The sequence below is a fragment of the Podarcis liolepis genome (assembly GCF_965112155.1).
Source record: "Podarcis liolepis genome assembly, chromosome: 1".
In the NCBI taxonomy this organism is placed as follows: Eukaryota; Metazoa; Chordata; class Lepidosauria; order Squamata; family Lacertidae; genus Podarcis; species Podarcis liolepis.
In genome coordinates, this window is record NC_139554.1 from 134,233,035 (window position 1) to 134,258,737 (window position 25,703).

Sequence of the window (25,703 nt, forward strand, 5' to 3'; positions counted from 1 at the left end):
CAACAGGAGTCAGGGCAGAAGGGGGAGCTGCAGGAGAATTGGAGCGGCTTCGTCAGGGTTTTTAGTCCTCTTTAGAATAATTTAGTTTGATGGTGTTTTTACCAGAGAGGACCAGCTGCCATACTGCAAAATTAAAAATAAATCAGTTATACAGTTGGGAGTGCCTGTACCCTGCCTTGAAGAACAGAGGTGAGGATGTGAAAGAGAAGCATGCAGTTGCCATGTTTCTTGGGAAGAGAAGGAAAAATTAATTCACTCCTCTTAAAGGAATTATTTACTTTGAGGGAAGAGGCAGGAAGTGAGTCATCAGATGGATGGCTTCTTTAATGTGTGCACTGACATTCATGGTTTTACAGTATCCATAACGAGAAAAAGAAAAAGAAAAACTTTCCTATGTCCATGTACTATGAGTGGTCCAGGAGGAAATGCATTTTTAGACCATTATAACCCTTCTGGGCTTTTGTCAATCTGCTATAACCCTTTCCCTGAGGAGAATTCATTATATTCATTCCAGATTCATTCTCTCAACCTAGATTTCCCAGGGAAGCAGTACAAATTATATTCAAAAAGCAAGAGATCTGTTCCTGCAATCTGGAGAGTTTTTGATCCCAATAAAATTACACGACCTCCTTTACTTCAACTGTCTTTGTAAATCTTACATCCAGTGTTTAGGGCAATCCTCCTTTCCCCCCTTGCTGCCTCCATTGCATCTTCTTCGTACTCCCAAGACGAGATCTTTTGAGTGGTTTGAAGCTAATTATACACTAGCCCTAAGGGGGGGAGGGGGGAGCCACTCAGTGACCTGCTGTGATTAAAAATAAATCAGTTATACAGTTTGGAGTGTCTGGACCTTGCCTGGAAGAACTCTTTGTATGAGTTTCAGTTGGTGTTGCTCAAGGATGTGGAAAAGGTGCTTGGCCAAGATTGTGTGGCTGCTTGTGTGCTTCATGGCTTATGCTACCCAGCAAGGAGGTGACGGGGGTGGGGCAAGGAAATGACTATTGCCTTGTTACAAGAGGGGGTGGTTGCAGGCCACCTAACAGGCCACTGGGCGTGGCCGTTCCTGAAAAGAACTTTCCATGGATCTTGAAGATCCAGATCATGACAGACCACTTGCAAATGTTCCCTCTTGGGTGAGCTTCTTATGCAGGCAATCTGCAGCCAGGCCCAGGCGCTCCAGGATGAGTGATTTTCTGGGTCCAGTTCAATGTGGGTTGAGGCCCAGTTTAGGCACTGCAATTGTCTTGGTTGGCCTGTATGATTATGCTTGTCAGGATAGAGACGAGGAGAGTGTAACACTGTTGATGCTTGATCTCTCAATAGCTTTGGATACCCTAAATCATGGTATCCACCTGGAGTGACTGTCTAAGTTGGGGTGGTCAATACAGATGACATGCAACCCTTTTTCTATGGGAGTAGTGATACATTGGTGTCTGGCTGCTCTAAAAGACAGGATAAAGGCCAAGAAACTAAAATTGAATCCAGACGTCATGGCAGAGACACTGTTAGCAGGTGACTGCTGTTCCCAGATAAGTAGTGTTTACCCAGTCCTGGATGGGGTTGCTCTCTGCTTACAGCTCATGTTAATAGTTTGTAGGTACTCTTGGACCCCTTGTTGTCAGGTGGCCTCCATGGTTTGGGATGCCTTCTAGCAGGTTCTGTAGATTTTTTAGCGCCCTATCGCTGCTTTTGGGGGTTGATCATTTCAGTGGTGATCAGGCTTACGCTTGTAGTGAGGTTCCAAATACTGTGTAATCACTTTCAGGGTTTTAGTGGCTAATTGTTTTGCACCTTGCAGGAAGCCATAGGGACATACAAGTGAGCAAAGGCTCAGCATGAAAGAGCACCATGTTGGTGCATGTTGCTAAACTCACACCAACCCGACTCCCCTCTTCGCTGACAGGATCGGAAAGAAACCTCACAGCACCAGCTTGGCATTGCATGCGGACGAGTGTTTGTGGTTTGATTGTCTCCAAACAAGCCATGAGAGGAGGTAAAGGTTTGTTATTGGCTTCCTCCTGTGGTTTGTCTGGAGAGAAACAAATGTGATGCGTGTTCCCCTGTAGTGCTACAACGGGGTGGAAATGAAGTCATACTTTGTAACTATAGTTTACTGTGATGTATGACTTGTCTCTTGTCTCTTTCGCCTTCCACTGTTGTTTGTATCTGATCCCTATAGCAGCCTCTACTTTGCTATGCTACTCACGGTCCCGATGCTTTGGAACTTAGCCTACCAATTGTGTTCTAATTTGCTGGTGCTAACTTTATGGTCCAGCTAAGCTCTGGTGCTAAGAGTTTTCTGACCCTAATTCTGCAAAGACTCAGGGACATTTCACGCATTCATTCTCAGTTTAATATTCTCCAGCCAGAGAAAGGTTCTATGGGGATTGAAATGTGTATTATCACTGCATGGGGATTTCTGCTATTGCCACAGAACCCAAAAATGGCTGCAGAGTGGCTGAGCCTATGGTTGCCTGTGGATAGTTAGGAGGTTAAAATTGTTGCATGAACCACTTAGCTCACAAGGGTTCTCCTGCATGTGAGCAGCCAATGGCTCCTGCAATTGCACGGGGATAAGTTTGCATGAGCCATCACTTGTGCAGATACACCACTGCTCTTCTTGTAGTTTGGGGAACTGGGAAAACTGCTGCAAAGCTTTACAGCCTCCCTGTGATTAGAAGGCTACGCCTGGTTGCATGGATGGGAATCTGTGAATTGGCTTGCCTCTAAGTATGTCTAGTAAAAGTTGTTCCTTAACAAGTTCAAGAACTGAGAGCAAAGATATTCAGATTGCAAATCTGACTCCAGGAGCAGACTTGGAACACATGGTTGGGATAAAACATTTATAGCAGGTCCATGAATGCTTTTAAAGCACTTGTATTAATGAAGTGCTGATAAGATAGCTGATATTCTGCCTTGCAAAAACAAAGATGAATTTATTTACCGTGGTTGTTTGGCATTGTTGCTCAGTTTCCAGAGTCCTAATGACGTTGAGGTACGTATACATTTTTGAGGCAGCAAACCAGTTCCAAACCTTCATGTAAAAATATGATATGAAGGGAGCAGCTGTGCCTGATTTTTCATGGGTCTACCACATGTTAGGTTTAAAGAGGTAGGAGTGATTTTTTTTACATCACCAGGGATGTGAAGGTGAGGAGAGCTGAACCCGGCTGCTAGCTCCCCATGCTTTGCCCAAGTACTTACTCTTCACCCCCAGCTCAGTTCACTTCTGGTATAGGAAGAAAAGTACCTGAAACGATGGAGAACAGAGTATGGATGGGAGTGAGGTGGGGGCCCAGATCTTCTCACCTGCTCTCATTTTGGTGTACAAAGTAGAGTCCCATCTCAGCTTCATGCTTGAATGAGAAGTGTCTGCTCTCATCCCACTCAGCTTGGCTTTCGGGACTGCGTAACGTGCACAAGGCATTTTCCGATGACAAAAATGATGGATTCATTTAAAACCACTAGGTTAAATTTACTTGGAGTTTATGAATAAGCAGATATGAGCAGTGGTAGCTTTTCCACCCACTGACTCTTGTAGGAGAAAATGTTCCCTTCATTGCCTCAACACCCAGCTGTCTGCCCCCAACACCTTGCTGTTCTGCGTAGGTCCAAATGAATTTGGCCAAAGAAATGAATGAATGAATAGTACACTTTTGGAAGGAAATCTGTTACATTTTTGGAGAATCCAAGTTTATAAATACACAACACATAAGCATCACTTCTTGTATCCCTGACGACAAAAGGCCTGCTTCATTGAAAGGCTGGATAGGAATTTCCAAGACGGGGAGCTTGTCACATCCTTGCCGTCCCTCTTTGATGTGTTGAGTAGTACCAACAGGGCTGCCCCTTAAGCACTAAAGCAAGTGCCACTCCCATCTTCATCACATCTTCTGCTTAACTGAGAGTGGGTGTGGGGTAGGGAATCATGTGTGGGACTAGGAACAGAGTGAGCAAGGCTCAAGTCCCCACTTAGCCCTTTTGCTGGCGGGGTGTTTTTGGACCAGGCACCATCTCCCAGCACAGGGTTGGGGCACAGGGTTGTGGCGGGGATTAAATGAGGAAGAGAACTATGGATCCCACCTGGAGCTCCTTGGAAGAAAAGGGGCCGGATTTAAGTGCAATAAACACATAAATCCATGAAGACATAAATAAATGGAGGGGGAGGACTGTGCACACCACTCTCAGCTAAGGGGAAGGGCAGAATAAAAACAAAGTTTCCCATTCAATGCAATGGGTTGTAAAAGTGGTTCTGTTTGGCTTCGCAGTGGTGTGGGTCAGTATCCGCTAGCCTCATGTTCTCCAGATGCTTGGGACTGTCACTCCCATCGGCTCCAGCCAGCACATCTGAAGGGCACCACATTGGCAAAGGCAGATTTTTGTGTTGAGAAGGTTCTTTGCATACTTTGCTCTGTCTGCTCTTCATGGCTGGCTTTCCCCCGCTTCTCAAATGCTTAGCAGACATTTTGCTATTATGACAAGAGAGAAAACTGCTGTCCCGTTAGCACTCCTCTGCCCTGTCTTATGCCACCTGCTGTTGCCACACAACTTGGCCTGCCTTTGGGTACTCTGGTGGTGCCCTCAAGCCCTCCATCCCTTTTGGCCTGGGCATCCTTGGGCCCTGCCTCACTTGCTTTTGCCAGCTGAAGAGGCGAGGAGGGTGGCACCCTGGGTTTGAGTCACAGCTCTTGCACATCTCCCCTGTCCTGTCCTGGATTCTTCTCATCTAGGCAAATGGCCAGTGCTGGCATAGGCTCAATGGCTGGGCTAATCTCATGGACCAAACCAGAACCCCAAACTGTCAGGTCTTCTTAATGCGTCACTTAAGCATTCATGTATACAGAAAAGTTGGCTTTCTGCAAGTCCTAGCTAAGATCAGTATCTTTTTGTCTGTTTCTTTGGAGGTTTCTGTAGCTGGTCACACTCCCAGACACAGCCTTAAATAGGAATAGAAAACATTTCAAAAAGGTGTGTGTCGGTTAATGTACCACAAGAGCATTGCTAATTACTCTCTAGGTGAAAAATTTCCAGCCCTGCCTACATGCCTCCAGGGGCCCATCCTACTAACCAAACATGGCACTTCTTACTTGTAGCCCCAAAGGCAAACAGAGGGCCGTGTCTATTTCTAGTAAGCAAACAGAAACCTATCGCACAGCCTGGCAGATCCTGTCCTGCTATAATCCAGCACAAAGGCATTCACTTTGGTTCGAACCTCACCAGAAGGGGTTTTTAGACACCGCACAAGGGTGTTCTGCTCGGTGTAGAGTTTCTAGAGTGGTTTTGCTTTCACATTGGCTGCATGTGGATGCCATGATAAACAAATCATAGTTTAGTGTGTCAGGTACCGGCCTGCGCAAGTCTTGGGCTTGTTGCTGTCTCCATCCCATCTCCTCTTCTAGCACGGCTGCGAGAAGAAGTTCAAAAGCTTTAGTTTCCATTTTAAATTAACTGCAGTTTTAGCTAAGATTAACAACGGGATTCAGAGCTTAACTATGGCTTGTTGAAACAAGCCAGCGTCACAACCCATAGTTTGCAGTAGGGTTGTTCTGTTCCACTCTCAACCTTTCTGATAGTAAGAGCTGTTTGACAGTGAAAGTGTCTCCCTCAGGAAGTGGTGGACTCTCCTTCCTTGGAGGTTTTAAAGCAGAGATTGGACAGCCATCTGTCATGGATGCTTGAGCTGAGATCCCTGCATTGCAGGGGGCTGGACTAGATGACCCTCAGGGTCCCTTCCAACTCTACAGTTCTATGAAACAAACCGTAGTTGAGATTTACCACATGTTATGCTGACATAGCAAGCCATAGATCCCAGTTTGGCTTGCAAGGCTGTCTTCTCCAAACCCCAAACTATGCCCACGACCTACACCTGGTATCATATGTGGTGTCAGGTGAGATCCAGTTTCCCATCCCTGCCATAATGAGAAGTGAAAGTGAAAGCTTCCAAACATTGCTACACTAGCAGAGGGGAAGGGAGCGAGAAGGTTCGTCAACCAGAGGCTCCAAAAAGCTCCTTCTCAGAATTGGGGGAACTCTGGCCTTGCAGGTGAATCCAGCCTCCCTCCAGGACTCTCTGCCCAGCCCTTGGGACCCCCCCCCCCACCTAGAGCCTGCTCCTCCCACTCAAGTGCTTTTGTTTATCCTTAAGGGGACCTCGGACTGTGACCATTCCTCTTGTTTGCCCTGGTGTGCAAGTGTCTGTAAACCCCGACTTTTGCATGGTTGGAATGAATCAAACCATGCAAAGGTAAGAGCGCATCCATTGCTCAGCTACTTTTTGGCTCTGGCCACATCCACTTTTGACTGGCATGTGGCCCCCAGAAGGTCACCCACAAGAGAATGTGGCCCTTGGGTGGAGCAAGGTCCCCCACCCCTGTGATTGTACCCTGGTTTATCATGATGCCCCAGTGCAGCCACTTTCTCACAGGTTGGAGCATTTCTGTTTTCAGCTAAGAAAGAAAAAAATCTGTTGAAGTACCGTGCAAGAGACGGACATCCATAGGATTGTCACTAACAGCTTTGGTTTCTAAAGAATTATGGAAAGTGAAAGGGTGTCAAAACTGCAAGACAACTTCTTTATACATTAGTACCTTGGGTTAAGAACTTAATTCATTCCGGAGCTCCATTCTTAACCTGAAACTGTTCTTAACCTGAAGCACCACTTTAGCTAATGGGGCATCCCGCTGCCACCGCGCAGCCAGGGCACGATTTCTGTTCTCATCCTGAAGCAAAGTTCTTAACCTGAGGTACTATTTCTGGGTTAGCGGAGTCTGTAACATGAAGCGTCTGTAACCTGAAGCGTCTGTAACTCGAGGTACCACTGTAGATTATCTTCTTGTTGTGAGCAGCTTTAAGGTACCATCTTAATGGTCCCTTGGAGGATGTCCCAGGAGCCACTGGAATGAGAGGTCTGCCCTTGGATTCCTTCTCCAAGGGATGGTGGAAATGCCCCCCAAGAGCTGTGGGGGTGGGGCAGAAAGGGTGGGGGTTTGTTTGGATCCCTCTTTAATATCAGGATAATAATACTGGTCACCTTTGCAGGGCTACAATTACAGCAAGGAAATATATGAGACGTACTTTGAGTACTGTACTCTGAATCATACAATTATTATTGCTATTATTGCAGCCAAAGCAGTCATGCAGGACAGATTCCCAAGCCTTCTTCAGAGGACATATGCCTGCTTGTACTTTGAGTGCTTTGATAATATACTGTAGACAGTGATGGTGTTGTACTATATTTATTTAATGAAAATCCATAACGTTTTTCTGAGTCATGAAGCTGAACGATGGGTGTGGGTTTCAACAGAGTTCCATAATGGTTTGCCACTAATCTGGACTCTCTGTTCCTAAACAATCATCACTGGAGCCAATATATGAAATCAGGCAGAGGCAGATTGGGAGGTTTTCTTCATGAGTTTTACCACCCAGATTCAGAACTTCCCAGAACTCGTTTCCTGCTTGGCAGGGGGGTGGACTCGATGGCCCTTGTGGTCTATTCCAACTCTATGATTCTATGTAGTGCTCTCTTAAAGTCCAAGCCATCGGCTCACCACTCACCCTGAACCAGTGAGATAGATACATTCAGTGGCCAGAGGGAAATACTAGGTTGTCCCAGCCTTGATGTTTGTTACTGGTGAGAATTGGAGGATTGTAGAAGGTAAGAGCCAGGAGATTTCCAGTTCAGATCCCACCCCTGACACAAATTCACTAGTCCTTTACCCATCGACTTGCTGAGGGTTTGGTTGTTAAGAATTACTCAAACAGTATGTGAAATGTTCTGAACCCCTGAAATGTGCTAAGTATTAACTGAATAAAAACATTTGTTGGAGCCTGAACAAACCATTTTCTCCTGTTGAGTTCTGAACCAACTTTTAGGGCAGAATCATCCAACTTCTCTTCTGAGCCTTCTGGCTAGATCTTGAAGCCTTTGTTTTTTGCTCAACGTTTACTTCCTGTATTCAGGTGCTAAATACTCCTATTATCATTTTTTCAAAGGGAACTGAAAGGCAAGATTGAAAAAGAAAGCACAAAGCGTGAGCTGCTGTCCGGTCAATCCCACCTCAATGAAACCCATTGCATTCACTGCCTGCAGCCCTTCAAGTTCCTGGTGAACAACAAACGCAAATGCTTAGACTGCCACTTACACACCTGCAAAAATTGTAGCAGCTACAATAAAAAGGAGGAAGGTTGGGTGTGTGATCCTTGCCGTTTATCCAGGTAAGTAGGACAGATTCTTGCTGTTGCTGCAGTTTGTATAGTAGTGGGCCAAAGTAGATGTGAGATTGGGTTCTGTCTGGTACTAGAATTTCTCACAGGTTTCAGTGTTTATCCACCTAGCCCTACAAAGAACACCCGAAATGATTTTATTTTCATTTTTTATTCCTTTGCGTGAACCTTCTTCAAGTTCCACTTAATACTCCAGTATATCCAGAACAGGATTGAACTTGACATGAGCCAACAGTGTGACGTGGCAGCTAAAAAAGACAATGCAATTCTGGGCTGCATCAATAGGAGTATAGCATCTAGATCAAGGGAAGTAATAGTGCCACTGTATTCTGCTCTGGTCAGACCTCACCTGGAGTACTGTGTCCAGTTCTGGGCACCACAATTCAAGAAGGATACTGACAAACTGGAACGTGTCCAGAGGAGGGCAACCAAAATGGTCAAAGGCCTGGAAACGATGCCTTATGAGGAACGGCTAAGGGAGCTGGGCATGTTTAGCCTGGAGAAGAGGAGGTTAAGGGGTGATATGATAGCCATGTTCAAATATATAAAAGGATGTCACATAGAGGAGGGAGAAAGGTTGTTTTCTGCTGCTCCAGAGAAGCGGACACGGAGCAATGGATCCAAACTACAAGAAAGAAGATTCCACCTAAACATTAGGAAGAACTTCCTGACAGTAAGAGCTGTTTGACAGTGGAATTTGCTGCCAAGGAGTGTGGTGGAGTCTCCTACTTTGGAGGTCTTTAAGCAGAGGCTTGACAACCATATGTCAGGAGTGCTCTGATGGTGTTTCCTGCCTGGCAGGGGGTTGGACTGGATGGCCCTTGTGGTCTCTTCCAACTCTAGGATTCTATGATTCTAGGATTCTATGGTGATGGAGGGTTGGGCAGGTGAGTGGTTGCAATAGGGAGGTGCTGCGTTGCCGTTTGACTTTTCTGTTTCCAAAAACGGGCGAAATGAAATGGTCATTGTTTCATTTTTATCCCATCCTTTACCTAGACAGCTCAGGGTAGCTGCGCACACCTGGCTTCTTCCCCTAGTCCTGCGGGATAAGTTAGGCCTAGAGACAGGGATTGCTCCAAGGTTAAAGTCCAGCACGTAAGATGCTCTCTTAGCAATTCATTTCACTTCTGCTTTTTCTCAATCCCCATCATCAATTCCCTCAAGCTTCAGGCACTCATCTGCCAGCAATGTGACTTGAGGATGCTTTCTTTAGTTTTCATAACAGGCCTTTATATTCGGGTATTTTCCCCCATTACAGTGGTGTGAAGGGAAGCACAGAAGAACACCTGCTGATCCCACCCAGTCCCTCACATCACCCTATAGCATGAACCCCTATAGTAGGGAGCCTTTGGTGCTTGTAAGACCAGCGTGCCGTGTTGCACAAGGAGGCTGCCCAAGTGAAAAAGTTCATGGAAGGAGGTGGAGCACTTGCAGCCAACTAGTGCTGTAGAAGAATCTGTTGTTGCCGAGCACCAAACTTTTCTGTCTCTCATTCCACAAACCTGGTTGCTGAATTCCCTCAGAATGTTTTATCCCCAGGCTTGTGTTACCTATGCAGGACACTACTTGTGCCTAGAATAAGGAGCTGGGCTGCATCCATGGCTGGGCCGGCCATGTTCCCCAACAGCCACTCATTGAGCACAGACAACTGAAGAGGAGCCCCTGGACATGAACAGCTGCTCCTGCCAGGGAGCAGTCAATATGGGGATGGAGAGGCCAGGGCTAATCTGGCTCCATGGCATGGTCTGACTCCTTTCCTGTGTGAGGGCCTGCGCACAGGCAATTGCTCCCTAATCCTAATGGAAATGTTACCCTTTTGTGTGATTTGTCTTTGTGTGGTGAAGTCAAAACGGCACTAAAGTCAACAGGTGTGTTTTAATTGATTGAAGGTTTGGGATCGTACCTGTGTACATAATCCTGTTTTTTCTCTCCTACTGGACAGGATTGTGAAGACTGGATCTGTGGAATGGTATTATGAGCATGTGAAATCTCGTTTTAAGCGGTTTGGAAGTGCTAAGGTGATGCGGTCGCTCTACGGAAGGATGACGCATGGACAGAAAATGAATCCTACCTTGCTTGGTATGGGCTGGGGTCTGGGGGGGGGTGTCCTCTCAGTATCTTTCTATACAGCACTCTGAAAGGTTCCACAGAGTAGTAAAGGTAAAGGTCCAGTCACAAATGACTCTGGGGTTGCGGTGCTCATCTTGCTTTATTGGCCGAGGGAGCTGGCGTACAGCTTCCGGGTCATGTGGCCAGCAGGACTAAGCCGCTTCTGGCGAACCAGAGCAGCGCACGGAAACACCATTTACCTTCCCGCCGGAGCGGTACCTTGCACTTTGATGTGCTTTCGAACTGATAGGTTGGCAGGAGGAGGGACCAAGCAATGGGAGCTCACCCCATCGCGGAGATTCGAACCACCAAACCTTCTGATCGGCAAGCCCAAGAGGCTCTGTGGTTTAGACTGGGTACCAAATTAACTGTCACCACAAATCACAATAATTACATCTGAGTAGCCACAGTCTGTTCCCACACATTTGGAGTGAGTGACGTGGCTCCAAAGTTAGAGAGTGTGGTTTCTCAGCTGGCTTGAATCCCAGCACCTTTGCTTTTAGAAATTAATCACCACTGGTGAGCGGTTTGGAAAAAGTGAATTGCAATGAGCTGTTTGCCCTTTCACTTAATGCTAAAATTAGGGGCACACACTTGGAAGTTAACTGCAGTTGATTTAAAGTTTATCCAGCAACATTTTTTGAAGGCAGAACCATTGGTTACAGTTCCTGGTAGCAACCAATCTAGTGTTTAGGGGTGCTGTTAACATTAACTATTGAGAGATCAATGGCAAATCTTCCTGGAGCATCTGAAGGTGGTCTCTGTTGAAGAAAGTCAAATGAGGCTCTTTAGGAGCTATGCAGGTATCAGGTTCCCCACAGGGAACAAGATGCGTAAGACTGGCTGAGCTGCCATCTGTGAAAACACAAAAATTGGTGATTGCCCAGATCTGTTTTAATTTTGCAGGCCAAGTAAAACAAAATGTCCAAATAAGACATTATAGAAACAGAAAGGCTGGAGATGAACAAAATAATGGTAGTAACAACAACTACTTCTACTTTTACTACTATTTCAAGCAATTGTTGTCAGGTTGTGTATACACTCATCTCTCTGCAGTTTTCAAGTGAACAGTCTTTGCATGTTTGGATTTTGATATCCCGCCTTTCACTCCCTTTAAGGAGTCTCAAAGCGGCTAACATTCTCCTTTCCCTTCCTCCCCCACAACAAACACTCTGTGAGGTGAGTGGGGCTGAGAGACTTCAGAGAAGTGTGACTAGCCCAAGGTCGCCCAGCAGCTGCATGTGGAGGAGCGGAGACGCGAACCCGGTTCCCCAGATTACGAGACTACCGCTCTTAACCACTACACCTCACTGGCTCACCATGTTTTTGTAGTGCTTCTAAAAGTCACAATGGGTGGGAACAATTGGACCAAAGAAATGAATGTGTACCATCACCTGCCAGCGAGTGTAGTATAAAATGACCTCCCATGAAGCTGCTGTTCACCATTTTTTGGGAAACGTAAATGGCACAGCAACCATTACATGCATGTTTTTCCTCACAGAGCAAATGGCAATTTAGGGACTGAATTACTTGGGGGAATGGACTGGACAAAGGGTTGAGATCCACCAATTCCCATTGCTGTGATGCAGATCCAGATTGCCCCAACCCTGGATGAAACTGCAATTTGCCAAAATTTAAAGAAATGGGAGGTCAGACCACAGATATTTGCCACCTTGCCTCATTTGGCCCTCAGCTGTGAGGGAGATACTTCAGAACACACTTATTGTTGGCATCCGTCTGTCTCGGGAGACAATGGAAGAAATGCAGACTAAAGAGGCCTCTCTGGGCTCATCCACACTTTTGCTTGTCCCTTCCTTTCTAGGCACAGGTCTGAGTGGTTTTTTGGTTTGTCCTACTACTTTCCCCAGGAAAAGCTCACTGTTGAATCAGAACATCAATCTGCAAAAAAACCAATTGACTTTGGTTCTGATTTAGCGGTGGGACAAGCAGAAGTGTGGACAAGCTTTCTTTGCCTGACTGTCCCCCAGGCCTGCCTTCTTAAGAAATAGCCAGTGAGCCAGTGTTGCATCTTTAAGGCTGGACATTTCATCCTTAAGTCTTGTGCAAGAAAAGTGAAACCTGACCCCGATACGTTATTCTGCTCATGTGGAAGTTTGTGCAGCCTCTTGCTTAAGCAGAATCGCTATAGGTCCTACCTTTTTAGCCTTGTGGAAGACTGCTAATGGTTATTTTCCTTCTGCTTAGAATTCTTTGAACCAAGTCCAATAGATCTGCTCTGCAGCTGGAACATAATGACTTGCTGCTGGCTTTGCTGGGACACATTGACCTCCAGGGTTCATTCCAGTGAAGCATTCTCTAATATGGCCAAAGCTTTCTAACGGCTGAAACATTTGCTTCCGGCTATGAAGCCTTGTTTTGTCTATTTGTCTCTCTATCTTCCTTTTCTATCTGTCAAATACTGAGGCAGTTGGCTAGCCCATTGGGAGCCACTGTTTAATGAAGACCTCACAGTTTGTGTTGCCAGATGCATCACTGGAAGTTTATTGTCTATGTACTTACGAAGACTCCTTGCTTATCCAAGAACTCTAAAGCAAATTAGAATAAAATATGGACTATATAATGAACAGCATTATTGAAAGTAATATAAAAAACAATAATTCTGGAAACCTACAAACTTAACAATAATGATATGTTTAGGAGAATCTCAGATTCTTTCTCTCATGCTTGTTAATTCCCCCACCCTCTTTAGACCTGCAAGAGTTTAATGTCTGAAACTGAAGGCACTCTTAACTTTGGAGCACATCTTAACCACTGGGACTTAACTTTGGAATTCATGCACATTATCAGGCCCGAAAGTGTGTGCATGTGTGTGCATAATGCATTTTGTTTCTATTGCTCATACTTGCTGAATTGTACCTGGCCAATAGATGGCAGTCTTGGGCAGTCTTGCAGGTTTGTTGTGTGAAGGCAAGCTGCCATTTACAACACACTCCATGAGAAGTGACATTTGGAAACCTCTGGCTCAGTGAGTTCATTAAGGAAGAAGGTGTTTCTATGGGTCTTCCTTGTTTTCAGCATGGGATCTTTGGGGAAATTTGTATCCCTGTTCACTTTTAAAATGACAGCACATTAGTTTTATACAAAATCATGTCAAGGATGGGGACGTTTACATTAGATCCTCCTTCATTTGACTGATGATATCTGGGGTTTGGGATCTTAATAAGCAGAGATCAAGATGGTTAACAGAGCACCCTCTGATTCTGGCATGCTGACAAAGTGACAGCTGAATCCTCCGCAAAGCAAACCAGGGAAATCCACGCTGCTCTGTTGCCCCTTGGTTATGGGTCTGTTGCAAAAGTTGGTTATAACTTATCAGGTGCATTATATTGTACTCATACAAATGGCTTCATGCAGGGCTGAAATTACCACCCTCAGTTCTCCATGCTTGTTTTGGCATGGGCTGCATTTCTAGCCTGATGCTGATGTCCTGGTGCCATAGCATCAACCCAGGACCAGGGGAACCCTATGCCCTTGCAGGATGGGCAGATGCCTTTCTCATGTTCCACATTTTGGCACTCTGGTGACCCCAGTTATTATTCCACCACATCTTTGTACGTGTTTGCTAGCAGACCGGGTTATAGGAAAAGCCTACAGAGATATAAATATATATATATCCTGTATACATATTAAATGTGTCAGAGGATGTTGATTTAAGTGGAAATCAGGCACAAGTTTCCTAACAGGAATTGCCGACCTAAACCTGAATTATCCCTACAAAAGCTTGCTTGTCTCAAAGCCAATACAGCATTTTCTCAGGAACTAACTTGCATGTGACCACAAGCTTGTTGGTTTTCAGTCTAAACTGGGTCTCCAGGCTGATAATAAATGCTATTTTTAATTGTCTTTACCAATTGTACATACATGCTCAAAGGGATAATTATTCAGTCCTACATCAGACTTACTGCAAAATATGTTTTAAAAGTATTTATGTTGCATTTTCCTCTTATTCTAGGTCTTCATGACAGAGTTTACAGCTTGCCAGACATCAACAGTAAGTGGCTTAAAACAAACAAACAAACCTATACACCCTGCCCCACCAAGAGATATCAGGATTGAACCTGGAACCTACTGCATGCAAACAGATGCTCTACCACAGAGCTATGGTCTGTCAAGGACAGAGGAAGGGGACTAAACTGGCTTTGGCATCCCCATAACATGGGAACAGCAAACATTCAGGCCACAATCTGAGCCACTTACCGTATTTTTCACTCCATAAGACGCACCTAGTTTTTAGAAGAGGAAAACAAGAAAAAAATATTCTGAACGAAACAGTGGATGTATGATTTTTGTGGTTCATGCTGTGGCCACAGACATGTGATCTGATGGTGAATTCGGGGTGACCCAATGCAAAAATCCTGAGGATCCATGTGGATCCGTGCTTTGTAACCATATTTTTGCACCATTGCAGCCCCAGGAAACAGTGGGTGCGTGATATTTTTTGGTGCAGGCTGTAGCCATGGACATGCTATGTGATCTGATGGTGAATTTGGGGTGACCCAATGTAAAAATCCTGAGGATCCATGGGCTTTTACCTCCCCCCTCCCAGGCAGCCTCCGCTAGCATCCCTTATCTCTCTTCCGTTCCCACCGATCAGCTGTTTCCTTTCAACACTCCCTTCCCTCTTGTTTGCCTTAGTATCTTCTCCTTAGCTGGAGCAGTTTTTTGCTCCTCCTTTTCTTCTAATTTCTCTCCTTATTGCTTTAGTCTTCCTGTTTTCCCCCTTTGCAAGTTTGCTGTCTTTACCTTCCCCCTCCCAGGCAGCCTCCTTTATCTCTAGCCTGCCTTATCTCTCTCCCCGATCGGCAAACGATCAGCAGCTTTGTTTCAACCCCCACTTCCCTCTTTCTTTCTTTTTTTAAAAAGCACATGATCTGCTTTTCGCCCCTGGGCAATTTGGCTCCAGGGACCATGCATTCGCTCCATAAGATGCACAGACATTTCCCTTTACTTTTTAGGAAGAAAAAAGTGCGTCTTATGGAGCGAGAAATACGGTACTTGAAAGTGAGCTCCATTGAACTTACATCTGAGTGAAATGCCTAGGATTGAAACAAATGCTGTGCATTAAAAAAATCTATAATAGCAATGATCAGAAATGAGGATGAGGTGGTCTTATGCTGAGTCAGACCACTGGTGCCTCCTTCAATATGCAACCCTTTCCCCAAATCTCAGAAGCTTTTCCTCGTCTTTGGAGGAGAGCCATAGCTCAGTTGTAAGCGCATCTGCTTTGCATGCAGACAATCCCAGGTTCAGGGCCAAGCAGCTCCTGGACTGGCAGAGAGGCCTTCTCAAATGTTGAGCTTCTGCCATGGCTGGACCAATGGCCTGACTCTGTATAAGGCAATTTCCTTTATTCCTGTGTCTTTCCTGCTAATACCCTTTCTAGTGGAGATGGCTGACACATTCTGAATGTAAAGCATGCATTATCCTGCTAAGCTCCAGCCACTTCCTGAGTGCACCTCACATGCCTGATTTGACTGACCCATCTCTTTGCTGCCCAGGTGACTGCCACTTCTACAGCGGGAATGAGGACAGTGAGGAGGGAGAGGCAGAAGATGCTATCGATGGTGGAGAAGCAGAGTGCTATGCGAGGGTAAGGGTACCCGGGAATGGACTTTCTTCCATGTTAGCACTGAGAACTCATTTGTATATCATGCTGGGCCTTCTTGAATGAAGATATTACTCCTTTTTCTCTGGGAAAAGGTGATCTTTCTGCTTTTGATTTCTGATATAAATCTCATTTCCTGTGGAGTCATTTATTGGAGGCCTCGTGCCTCAAGCTGGCTTCTGGGTGATGTTCTCTCATTTCTGTGCTCACAGTCTCTAGGAAGAATCTAAATGATACCTCTGCATCCACAGAAAATGTAAAAAAAGGAAACCCACCATTTTGCCCTTCTATAACCATTTGTATGGAGTGTGCAAAAGCTCTTGAAGTATATTAATGACTGACCGACTGTTAGCCAATAAAAGTTGAATTATCTTGAGTTATGGACCTAGGCATGAGCCCACTAGGATAGCCTCACCCATATAAATGATTTATTTTAGCAATAATTGTTATTTAGGTTAGGAAAAAATTCTCACTGAAATGTTAAATCCTCACATTCAGATCTTTAACTTCAGCTTTGGCATTTCAGTATATGTATAAGGAAATCAACATTTGAATAAATTCCAAATTCAGAGTGCAGAATCCTGGATCTGAATGTTTTTGTTTGGACTTATTTCTGCCCTTTTGGGGGAAGTAAATTGTTTTCAAAGGAGTGTTTGCATGTTTTCTATATAAATCTATATGGAATAGCCCTCAGCTGCCCCTGTTCCTTATTGACCTGAAAAACATCCCAAAGGAGAGACATCAGGGCTGGACTTGAACTCTGGCATAGAACTAGGGAACTGCGAAGAAAATCCCCTGCAGAGCACTGCGTGGAAAGTAGCAATATGGTTACTAACCTTTCCAAGAGACCTGTGAAAATATTTCACTATCAACTGTATTTACAATGGAATCTGGTTTCTTAAACTCTCTGTGCTTTCTAAGATGCGCAAGACCAAGCGCCTGCTGTCTGTCCATCCCTTTGATTTTGAAATGGACTCGGAATATTCTTCTCAATCTCGCCGGCAGTCTGAGCAACTCTCTCCTGGGAATGAAGGTCTTCAGGTATTACGGTGGTGTTCATGCCTTCCTGCTCGCTTACATCATCCTTGGCACCTCAGAATTGCTCCCCTCCCTCATTCTTCTCATTTTCTTGACCTTTGCTAGCCCAGCTTGTCGTATAAGCATTTTCGCCTGCCCTGTGAAATGTATTAGTGAAAGCTACAAGTTGGAAATAGGCTAGAAAGTGAGAGAGCAGATTCAGATGTCAGGAGGCTTTTGTTTGTTGTCACTTTCTGACTGTAGCATCAAGCAGTGAGTTGCAAATGTGACTCAGCCTTCAGTGATGGAGCACCACAGATTATCACTTCCCTCACACAAACATATATATGAGTTTAATTTTTTCCCATGGGGAATTATTTGAAACACAATGACAGTAAAACATCAGGTATCACATAGAAAGCTTCATACAGTCCTATTCCTGCTTTTGGTAAGTGTTTAGGATCTCCTTATGTTAACTCAAGCACAACACTTCATTGTAGACTGTTCACGCATTTAACAGCCACCCAACTTTGAGTGGGATGCGGGTGACGCTGTGGGTTAAACCACAGAGCCTAGGACTTGCTGATCAGAAGGTCAGCGGTTCAAATCCCCGCAACGGGGTGAGCTCCCATTGCTCCTGCCAACCTAGCAGTTTGAAAGCACGTCAAAGTGCAAGTAGATAAATAGGTACCACTCCGGTGGGACGGTAAACAGCATTTCTGTGCGCTGCTCTGGTTCGCCAGAAGCGGCTTAGTCATGCTGGCCATATGACTGTACGCCGGCTCCCTTGGCCAATAAAGCGAGATGAGCACCGCAACCCCAGAGTTGTCCATGACTTGACCTAATGGTCAGGGGTCCCTTTACCTTTACCTTTAACTTTGAGACATGAAGTGGGAATTACTATTTTTCCTCTTGGCAGCTACCAGACTGACTGTGGCTGCACATTGGAAACCTCCTCCTCCTCCTGTGCAAGCCCTCTCAGAGTTTCCCACTCACCATCGTGATTTGGGGGGCAGTGCATGCAAAAAAAGATCATTTCGATCAGGTGTGGTATCAATTCACCACATATATAACCAACACTGAGGAAGTGCCCCTCCTCCAGACACTTACCTGTCAATGAGAGATCAAACTGCCTCCTTGTTGACGCTGATGGGCACTGTTCTTCTTAGAGCTTTGCAGGATTTCCTGGTGCCAAGGAAGACCCCTCCCAGAGGGAATCGATGATTGCCGAAGCCGACGTGGCGGCCACGTTCCACCACCTCCTGCAGGAGCAGGGGCAGCACCTGCCGGCCCCCGAACAGGAGTTCAGCACCGAAGTTCGGCTGACCGTCAACTCACAGCCTAAAAGCCTCGAGAGAACTCCCAAGGCTGGTAGGTTCTCCTGTGGCCAAACACCTGAGAAAATGCCTTCTCAGCACTGTTTCTTTTAAGAAGAGCTAAAATATTAAATGTACAGCCTTTTGTAGATTTCTGTCTTTTAGTGTGAATCTAATTTACATGCAAAAATCACGTATCTCAGAGGATACAGAGGATGACCAGGAATCTCATCCCTAGGAAATGGTTGCAGAACAACATGGATCTTTCTTGCCGAATCCTTCCTGCCAAAGTGTAACAAATACCACACTAAGACGTTATTAAAAATGAGCCCTCTTGCAATGGACTCTGTGAACTTCTTTTGAATTTTCAGATCATTGCTGTAGTTATGATTTATTCTCATTTACATAAAGACCAGGAAGAACATAGTTCTCCAAGAATCAAACATGATTTCTGTAATGATGCTTAGCAACAGCAAACCCTCAGTGCCACCCTGCCAAAATAGTGGAAAAAACAAAATAACCCCCACCCAGCCAATATTATATATAATCAATATATTAAAATAAAAAGGAAAGACGTTTCACTAAAGCCTCTTTCTGAAGACACTTCAGATATTACTTGAAATTATCAGAGTGAGAGAAACAAATTTGTATTATTTGTGTGTTTACACTGGGGAGGGGGGTCTTCGTTTTCTGATTTTTTAAAAAATAAAAATTTAAAATCTTTTTAAAATTGCATTTTGAAATGGTTATACTGTTACTGTGAACCATTCCTCCGCTGTGCTATCAGCCACTGAGCTTGCCGAAGAAGAGGGAGGTGTCAGGGCTGCAAGGCCTGGGATAAGTTGGTGTCCCCCAGGATAAAGGACAAACCACACATCCCAGGCCAAAACTGCCCCTGTGCTGTCCATACTTCAGACTGTGGGGAACTGCATGATGAAATATCCCCTTCATGAAAAGAAATTCCTAAACTGATAGGACAAGAGCAGCTTCCTTTCGGTTAGAGTGCATCATGTTTCCTATGCACAGGAGCTGTTTAATTCACATCATTCCTCCTAATAGCAAAAGTGGCTGGTTAAGGGTCTGTCAGTCTGCAAGTGAAATGGGACCTCCCAAAAATAAGGGTGTGGTACCCAAACACTTGGGGGAGCACTTCTCCCTAAATTAAAATGTTAATAATAAATTTAAAATAATGTAAGAAGAAGAAGAAGCAAACTACCAAGTCCATCCTAAGAAGGATCTATGAGCCACTGTGGTGTAGTGGTTAAGAGCGGTAGTCTCGTAATCTGGGGAACCGGGTTCGCGTCTTCGCTCCTCCACATGCAGCTGCTGGGTGACCTTGGGCTAGTCACACTTCTCTGAAGTCTCTCAGCCCCACTCACCTCACAGAGTGTTTGTTGTGGGGGAGGAAGAGAAAGGAGAATGTTAGCCACTTTGAGACTCCTTTGGGTAGTGATAAAGCGGGATATCAAATCCAAACTCTCCTCCTCCTTCTCCTTCTTCGAGTTTCCTGGCATGTATGTAATGTTGAATAGTATTTTGTTTTGCAGAGGGGAGAGGAAGCAATGACAGATGGAGTGATACTTGGAGTATAAATTGTAGGGGAATTGGTAGGCCCCTGATAGTTTATACACTAAGTACAGTGGTACCTCTGGTTGTGAACGGGATCCGTTCCGGAGGCCCATTCGCAACCTGAGCGGAACGCAACACGCAGCAGCACGGGCCGTGATTCGCCGCTTCTGCGCATGCGCGTGATGTCATTTTGAGCATCTGCGCATGGGTGAGCGGCGAAACCCAGAAGTAACGTGTTCCATTACTTCCGGGTCGCTGCAGGACGCAACCTGAAAAAATTTAACCTGAAGCAAACGTAGCAAGAGGTATGACTGTATCCTAGAGGGGGGTTAGGATTGTGGGGATGGTAGCTGTGAGGTGAAAGAACTCCAGTTCCTGCATTTCCCTTTCCCACTCTCTGGAACTCCCCCCCCCCCGGCTGAAATGCTAGCAAACCAGCTCCAAGCCTGACCGCAAACCCAGTTGGAAGAGACCCCAAGTCCTCCCCGCCCCTCCTGAAAGCCCCCTTTCCCTCTCTCTCATGGTTCAAGGCTGGCTAGAACTTTGAGGCTGCCACACCAGCAATTGTTGCAGGTCTATAAACTGTACACCCCCTCCCTCATGTGGCAGTGCATGCAATTCAGTCTTCCAGTCATAAATGGTACAGACAAGACAAGTTGGCCCACACAATAAGCTCTTGATCTGGAGTGCATAGAAGGGCAATTGGAATGAATTCATCACACAGACACTCCAAAAGCATAAGCCCAAGCCATCGCCAACAGCCTACAGTTCTGGCAGATGGAAGACCTTCTTTCTTGGCACTTGGGGATGGCACGTTGATTTACGCCTTTTGGCAAGGTGCAGATGCCATGCAGCAGGACGCAGACATTGCCCATCAGAGGTTTGCATTTTAAGTGAACTTATTGTAAAATTGTCTATGGAAATGGATCCCAGTCCAGTTACTCTCAGAAGGTTTTGTTGTGCCACAGGGTTCAGTGCTTTACAGTTACTATAAATATCTGGAAAATGTGATTATTGGAAACTAAATTATCCCTAATGTGGTTTCTCTTAACAAGGTAACGAAACGGAAAAGTGCATGGAGCAGAGATTAGACACCTGCAGCCTCTCAAATGCTGCTCAGTGTGTTCCTCATTTGTTGGTTAGGTAATGCTGCTCAGAGTTCAAAGGCCGGCAACAAACCAGGGCTGAGCTACTGTGGAAAATACGGGGACAAAACTCCAGAACTGGTGACAAGAGCCTTCTCCTTGTAGTTGCAGAGGATCTAAGCAAACTTGAGAAGGGTCCCCTAGAGTGTGATGTGTTTGGAGAGTTTTGCATAGGCCACTGAGGGCAGCGGGAATTTCTGTGAGCCTGGTCTCCTGCCTCCTAGCATGGGGCGTTGGGGAGCAATAAATGGAGAGGAGTCATTGCCCAGTGGATGGACTGTGTGCTTTGCAGCATAGCAGGGTTTATCTAAGCACTGTTTCCCCTATAAACATTACCCTCTCTCCCAATCCCCAAAGTGGCATTTTGCTCCACGAGAGAAAACTTTGGAGTACATGTAACTTTCTCTTAATAGGACAAATTGCCAAAGAAAGTGGGAAAGCACAGGGACAGGGTTTTTAAGCCTCCCCTCACTCTTGCAAACTTTTAAAGAAATAGATAATCTGATCACATATCTCTTTCATCTAGTTTGCCCCTGAAATAATGGCCACACTTTTCACATATTTTGATTTTTCTGGGTTGAAAACTGGCAAGCAACAAACACCTGGCTATAGAAATATTCTATTCCTTGCAATTAATTTGCTTCCAGCTTTTGATTTGTTTAGGGAAGTTTTTAATGTTTGATGTTTTATTGTGCTTTTAATTCTGTTGGGAGCTGCCCAGAGAGGCTGGGAAAACCCAGCCAGATGGGCGGGGTATAAAGAAATTATTATTATTATTATTATTATTATTATTATTATTATTATTATTATTAATTATTATTATTATTATTATTATTATTTCCCCTGTTTTTGTAAACATATCTGAGGCCAAAGTGAATAAATTGAAACTTCTTCCAGAAAGTTTCAGAAATTAGTAATCTCGCTCAGATTGCCCTGAAACACAAGATTTGAGTTTTGAGTCTATTGCTCTGAATCCCAGCCTTGTTCTGTTCCCAAAGGCCGTCCCTGGGATGAGCAGCACCCATCCCAGTACTCAGCTGATCTGGACACTTCTGAGGAAGACATGGAGGGAGCGCAGAAGACTCTTGTCTATCAGCCTCACCACACAAAACGCAGGAGCCGAGCCTCATCCCAGGAGAATATAAATCCATCTGGAAATCAGGTAAATAAAGAATTGGACACCTTCCTTTGAAGCGTCTGCCACTGAAGCAATCCCTTGGAATTACTGCTGCCAAGTGGAATTTGCTGCCAAGGAGTGTGGTGGAGTCTCCTTCTTTGGAGGTCTTTAAGCAGAGGCTTGACAACCATATGTCAGGAGTGCTCTGATGGTGTTTCCTGCTTGGCAGGGGGTTGGACTCGATGGCCCTTGTGGTCTCTTCCAACTCTATGATTCTATGATTCTATGAAGTAAGGCAAGAGCTGGGGTTTAGGGGTGACTCTTGGCTCAGAGTAAGAATCTGTGTCCAGGAGCAAACTAGAGACTCAGGTTGACTGACGCAGGAAGAACACAAGATTGCAAGAGTCAAATGCCTGCCCAACAAAATGTTTTTATATTTTTCCTGTTCAAGGTTTCAGAGAAAGCATGCTGCAAAACAAGGAAACTTACTTCCCTTCCTCTTTGATGAGTCTAAAAAGGTTTTCACAGAGCATCTTATCCGTGTTCAAACATTCATAAATGGACATGAAGTTATAGGCTGTAGAGCTATCCCATTCACCCACTGTTAATCTTGTTGCATTTTATGTTCATTAATTGGTTGGATATTGGTTCCAAGGCATATGTTTTAAATGCATAGGATTCAATGGATTTCTTTTGGAGCACAAAACAGAACAACCTCTGTTGATGAGTTGTAAACTGCTTGAAATCTTACCTGCAGGATCAATGCTGCTTTATCCATCTCTGAAAAGTTGCAAGCAGAAATGTAGTACCACTTTTAATGAAACTGCAGGAGGTTACCCACCTTGGTTCTGATTGTCACCCAAACTGGAGATGAGAAGTACAATTTAGAGAAAGCATTTATGATCTAACTGATCTCTTTCTAGAGTTGTTCTAAGTTTCTGCAACAAGACCAAGAATCTTATGGACTTTTTTTCTTCCTGTAGACCATACTGATCTGAAGCTTCCCAGTTCTTCCACCCCATTGTATTAGTTCTCTTTCTCCTTATTTTTATTGGCTTTTTAAAGCTTTTCTATCTCATTCCAGAACAACTGGAAGGAGAAATAGTTTAAGAAAAATACATTGATTAAAAAACAACAACAACCAAAACTATGGCTATACAATTTGGGCGAAATAGGTTTTTACCCCATCTATCCGAAAATAGCTTGGTAAGATTAAAAAGGAATTACTTTCACTGGTTTTCCAGACCAGTAGATTCATTGGTCTTTTGTAAAAATAAAAATAAAAAATTACAAGCCTCCTACCTGTTCCCCTTTAAGTTTTGAGTAACAGGGATTTTGACAGGTGAGTGGCCCTTCCCATTTATCAAATTTGGCCCACGAAGCAGTTCATGGTAAGGATCTGGCCTATTGGATGGATGGGGTGAACTGCAGAACCCCAATTCATTTACACTCCTGCAACTGAGAGCGTTGAAAGTGCCTACCCAGGTCCTTTAATTATTTCTCTGCAAGTGACATGAGAAGCCAGATTCTCTCCTCCAAGAACATTTCCCCTTGAATCCAACTGTTTATAGCTGAAGTTTTTGGAGGCCGTAAATTGTTAATTATTTTTCCAGTTTTGTTGTTGTTGTTTAGTCGTTTAGTTATGTCCGACTCTTCGTGACCCCATGGACCAGAGCACGCCAGGCACTCCTGTCTTCCACTGCCTCCCGCAGTTTGGTCAAACTCATATTAGTAGCTTCGAGAACACTATCCAACCATCTCGTCCTCTGCCGTCCCCTTCTCCTTCTGCCCTCCATCTTTCCCAACATCAGGGTCTTTTCCAGGGAGTCTTCTCTTCTCATGAGGTGGCCAAAGTATTGGAGCCTCAGCTTCAGGATCTGTCCTTCCAGTGAGCACTCAGGGCTGATTTCCTTCAGAATGGATAGGTTTGATCTTCTTGCAGTCCATGGGACTCTCAAGAGTCTCCTCCAGCACCATAATTCAAAAGCATCAATTCTTCAGCGATCAGTCTTCTTTATGGTCCAGCTCTCACTTCCATACATCACTACTGGTTTTTCAAGTTTACAACCAAGCAATTCAATTCATTCAGACATTCAAATCTCAATAAAGTTTTACTTAAGACTCAGTTCTGTTTCACACTGTGAAACCTGAGACCAGTTCCAGCATAGCGTCTTATTCATTTGTTTGATTGCATATTAAATGTGTACATCTTAATGCTTATCCACAATTGCTTCCAAGTTCTGAACTGGAATCTGGAGTTCAGAAAAGCCATGAAGACACCTGAGGCTTTAAGCCCAGTGTGAACTGAATTCTGGGGCCAAGGACGAGGGAAAGTACCTCACATCTCCAACAGTTAACATTATATCAGTGGGAGTTGTCTTTACTATGGTGGGATTAATCCACTGCCAATATGCCATGGTCCCAATCCTGATTCCCTTTGCTATTTAGAGCTGGTGGGTTACCTTTTTTGGCCTGAGTGCCACATTCATCATTGGACAGCCCTCTGGTGGTTCAGGGGCGACATTTGGTGTGGTCACCTTATTGCAGATATTAATATTGCACAGCTTGAAGCAACTGGGTGCATAAAAACCTGACTCCTTTTGGAACAAAACATTGTCCAGACCCACAAATATTGTTCAAAGCTTTACTAACCAGAACTTCTTCAAAACAGGTACAAAAAACATGGAAGATACATCTACATAATACCATAAGACATATGCCCTTCCAAGGCATAGGTTCATCTTCTTAGAAATAAAATAACTTATAACCAGAGCTGACAAACATAGCTCTCTCTCACACACATAGGTTCCATTAGCCTGAGCTCCTGTTACACTTCCTTCTCCCAAGGAGCTTGGAAACAAAGAAAAACTCTTCCAAGATGGCGAATTTGCAATTGAATGCCTTCATCAAAGTTAAACCTCAGTTCATTATCAACTAGTTAGAGCTCAGAGATGCAGCCACTATTAGCAAGATACATTCAGACATTCTCAATTTCAGAGTCAATTAAATCATTATACTTACACCTACTCACAACTCTCTCCGCCCCCCCCCCCCGCCCAGCCCTCCACCTTCAGCTGCTCTGGCAGCAATCCCCTCTCCCTACTCAACTGATGAGGGAGATGTTCCCCATCTGGCCTCTGGGCTTTCTCTGCCCGCCATACTGACACGTCTACTTTATTTTTTTCATTTTTGCCACCTCCAGCAAAATCAGTGAGGTCCTTGGCTGGGCCAGACCCTTGGCTCAGGTTTAGCCACCTCAGATTTAGAGTGTATTGGGATGGGGAGATTCACAGAAGTTGGGGCTGTGTTTTGCCCTGTTCAGCTATATTTTCATCTGTGAAGCAGAGATATTATGGCCCACTTTTGCTTCTACGTTCCTCGAATTGAAGCAGCAACATGTTGTACCAGAACTAGTTCTCATAGTCTACCACTGAATGCTAAGTAACTAATACTGAGGAACAGGCCCTTCCATCTTTGTTACATTTCTTACTGAGAAACACACTGCATTTTATCTTTCCTCTAACAATTCGGCTCTTCTTTTCTTTTGGTGTCATTGATTTTTACAGACATTCCCACCTTTT

At 44.7% G+C, this 25,703-nt stretch overlaps 1 protein-coding gene across 4 annotated transcripts in view; it reads left to right on the forward strand.

Annotated features, from left to right (window-relative positions):
* Window positions 1–25,703, forward strand: part of MLPH (melanophilin) — a 75,799-nt gene that overhangs the window by 14,642 nt on the left and 35,454 nt on the right. For all 4 annotated transcript variants that reach the window (XM_083473352.1, XM_083473353.1, XM_083473350.1 and 1 more), the window contains exons 3-9: window positions 7,993–8,214; window positions 10,166–10,302; window positions 14,306–14,344; window positions 15,852–15,943; window positions 16,880–16,999; window positions 18,145–18,346; window positions 22,004–22,167. In XM_083473352.1, coding sequence (XP_083329478.1) covers window positions 7,993–8,214; window positions 10,166–10,302; window positions 14,306–14,344; window positions 15,852–15,943; window positions 16,880–16,999; window positions 18,145–18,346; window positions 22,004–22,167 — 976 coding nt within the window. The remainder of the gene's footprint in view (window positions 1–7,992; window positions 8,215–10,165; window positions 10,303–14,305; window positions 14,345–15,851; window positions 15,944–16,879; window positions 17,000–18,144; window positions 18,347–22,003; window positions 22,168–25,703) is intronic.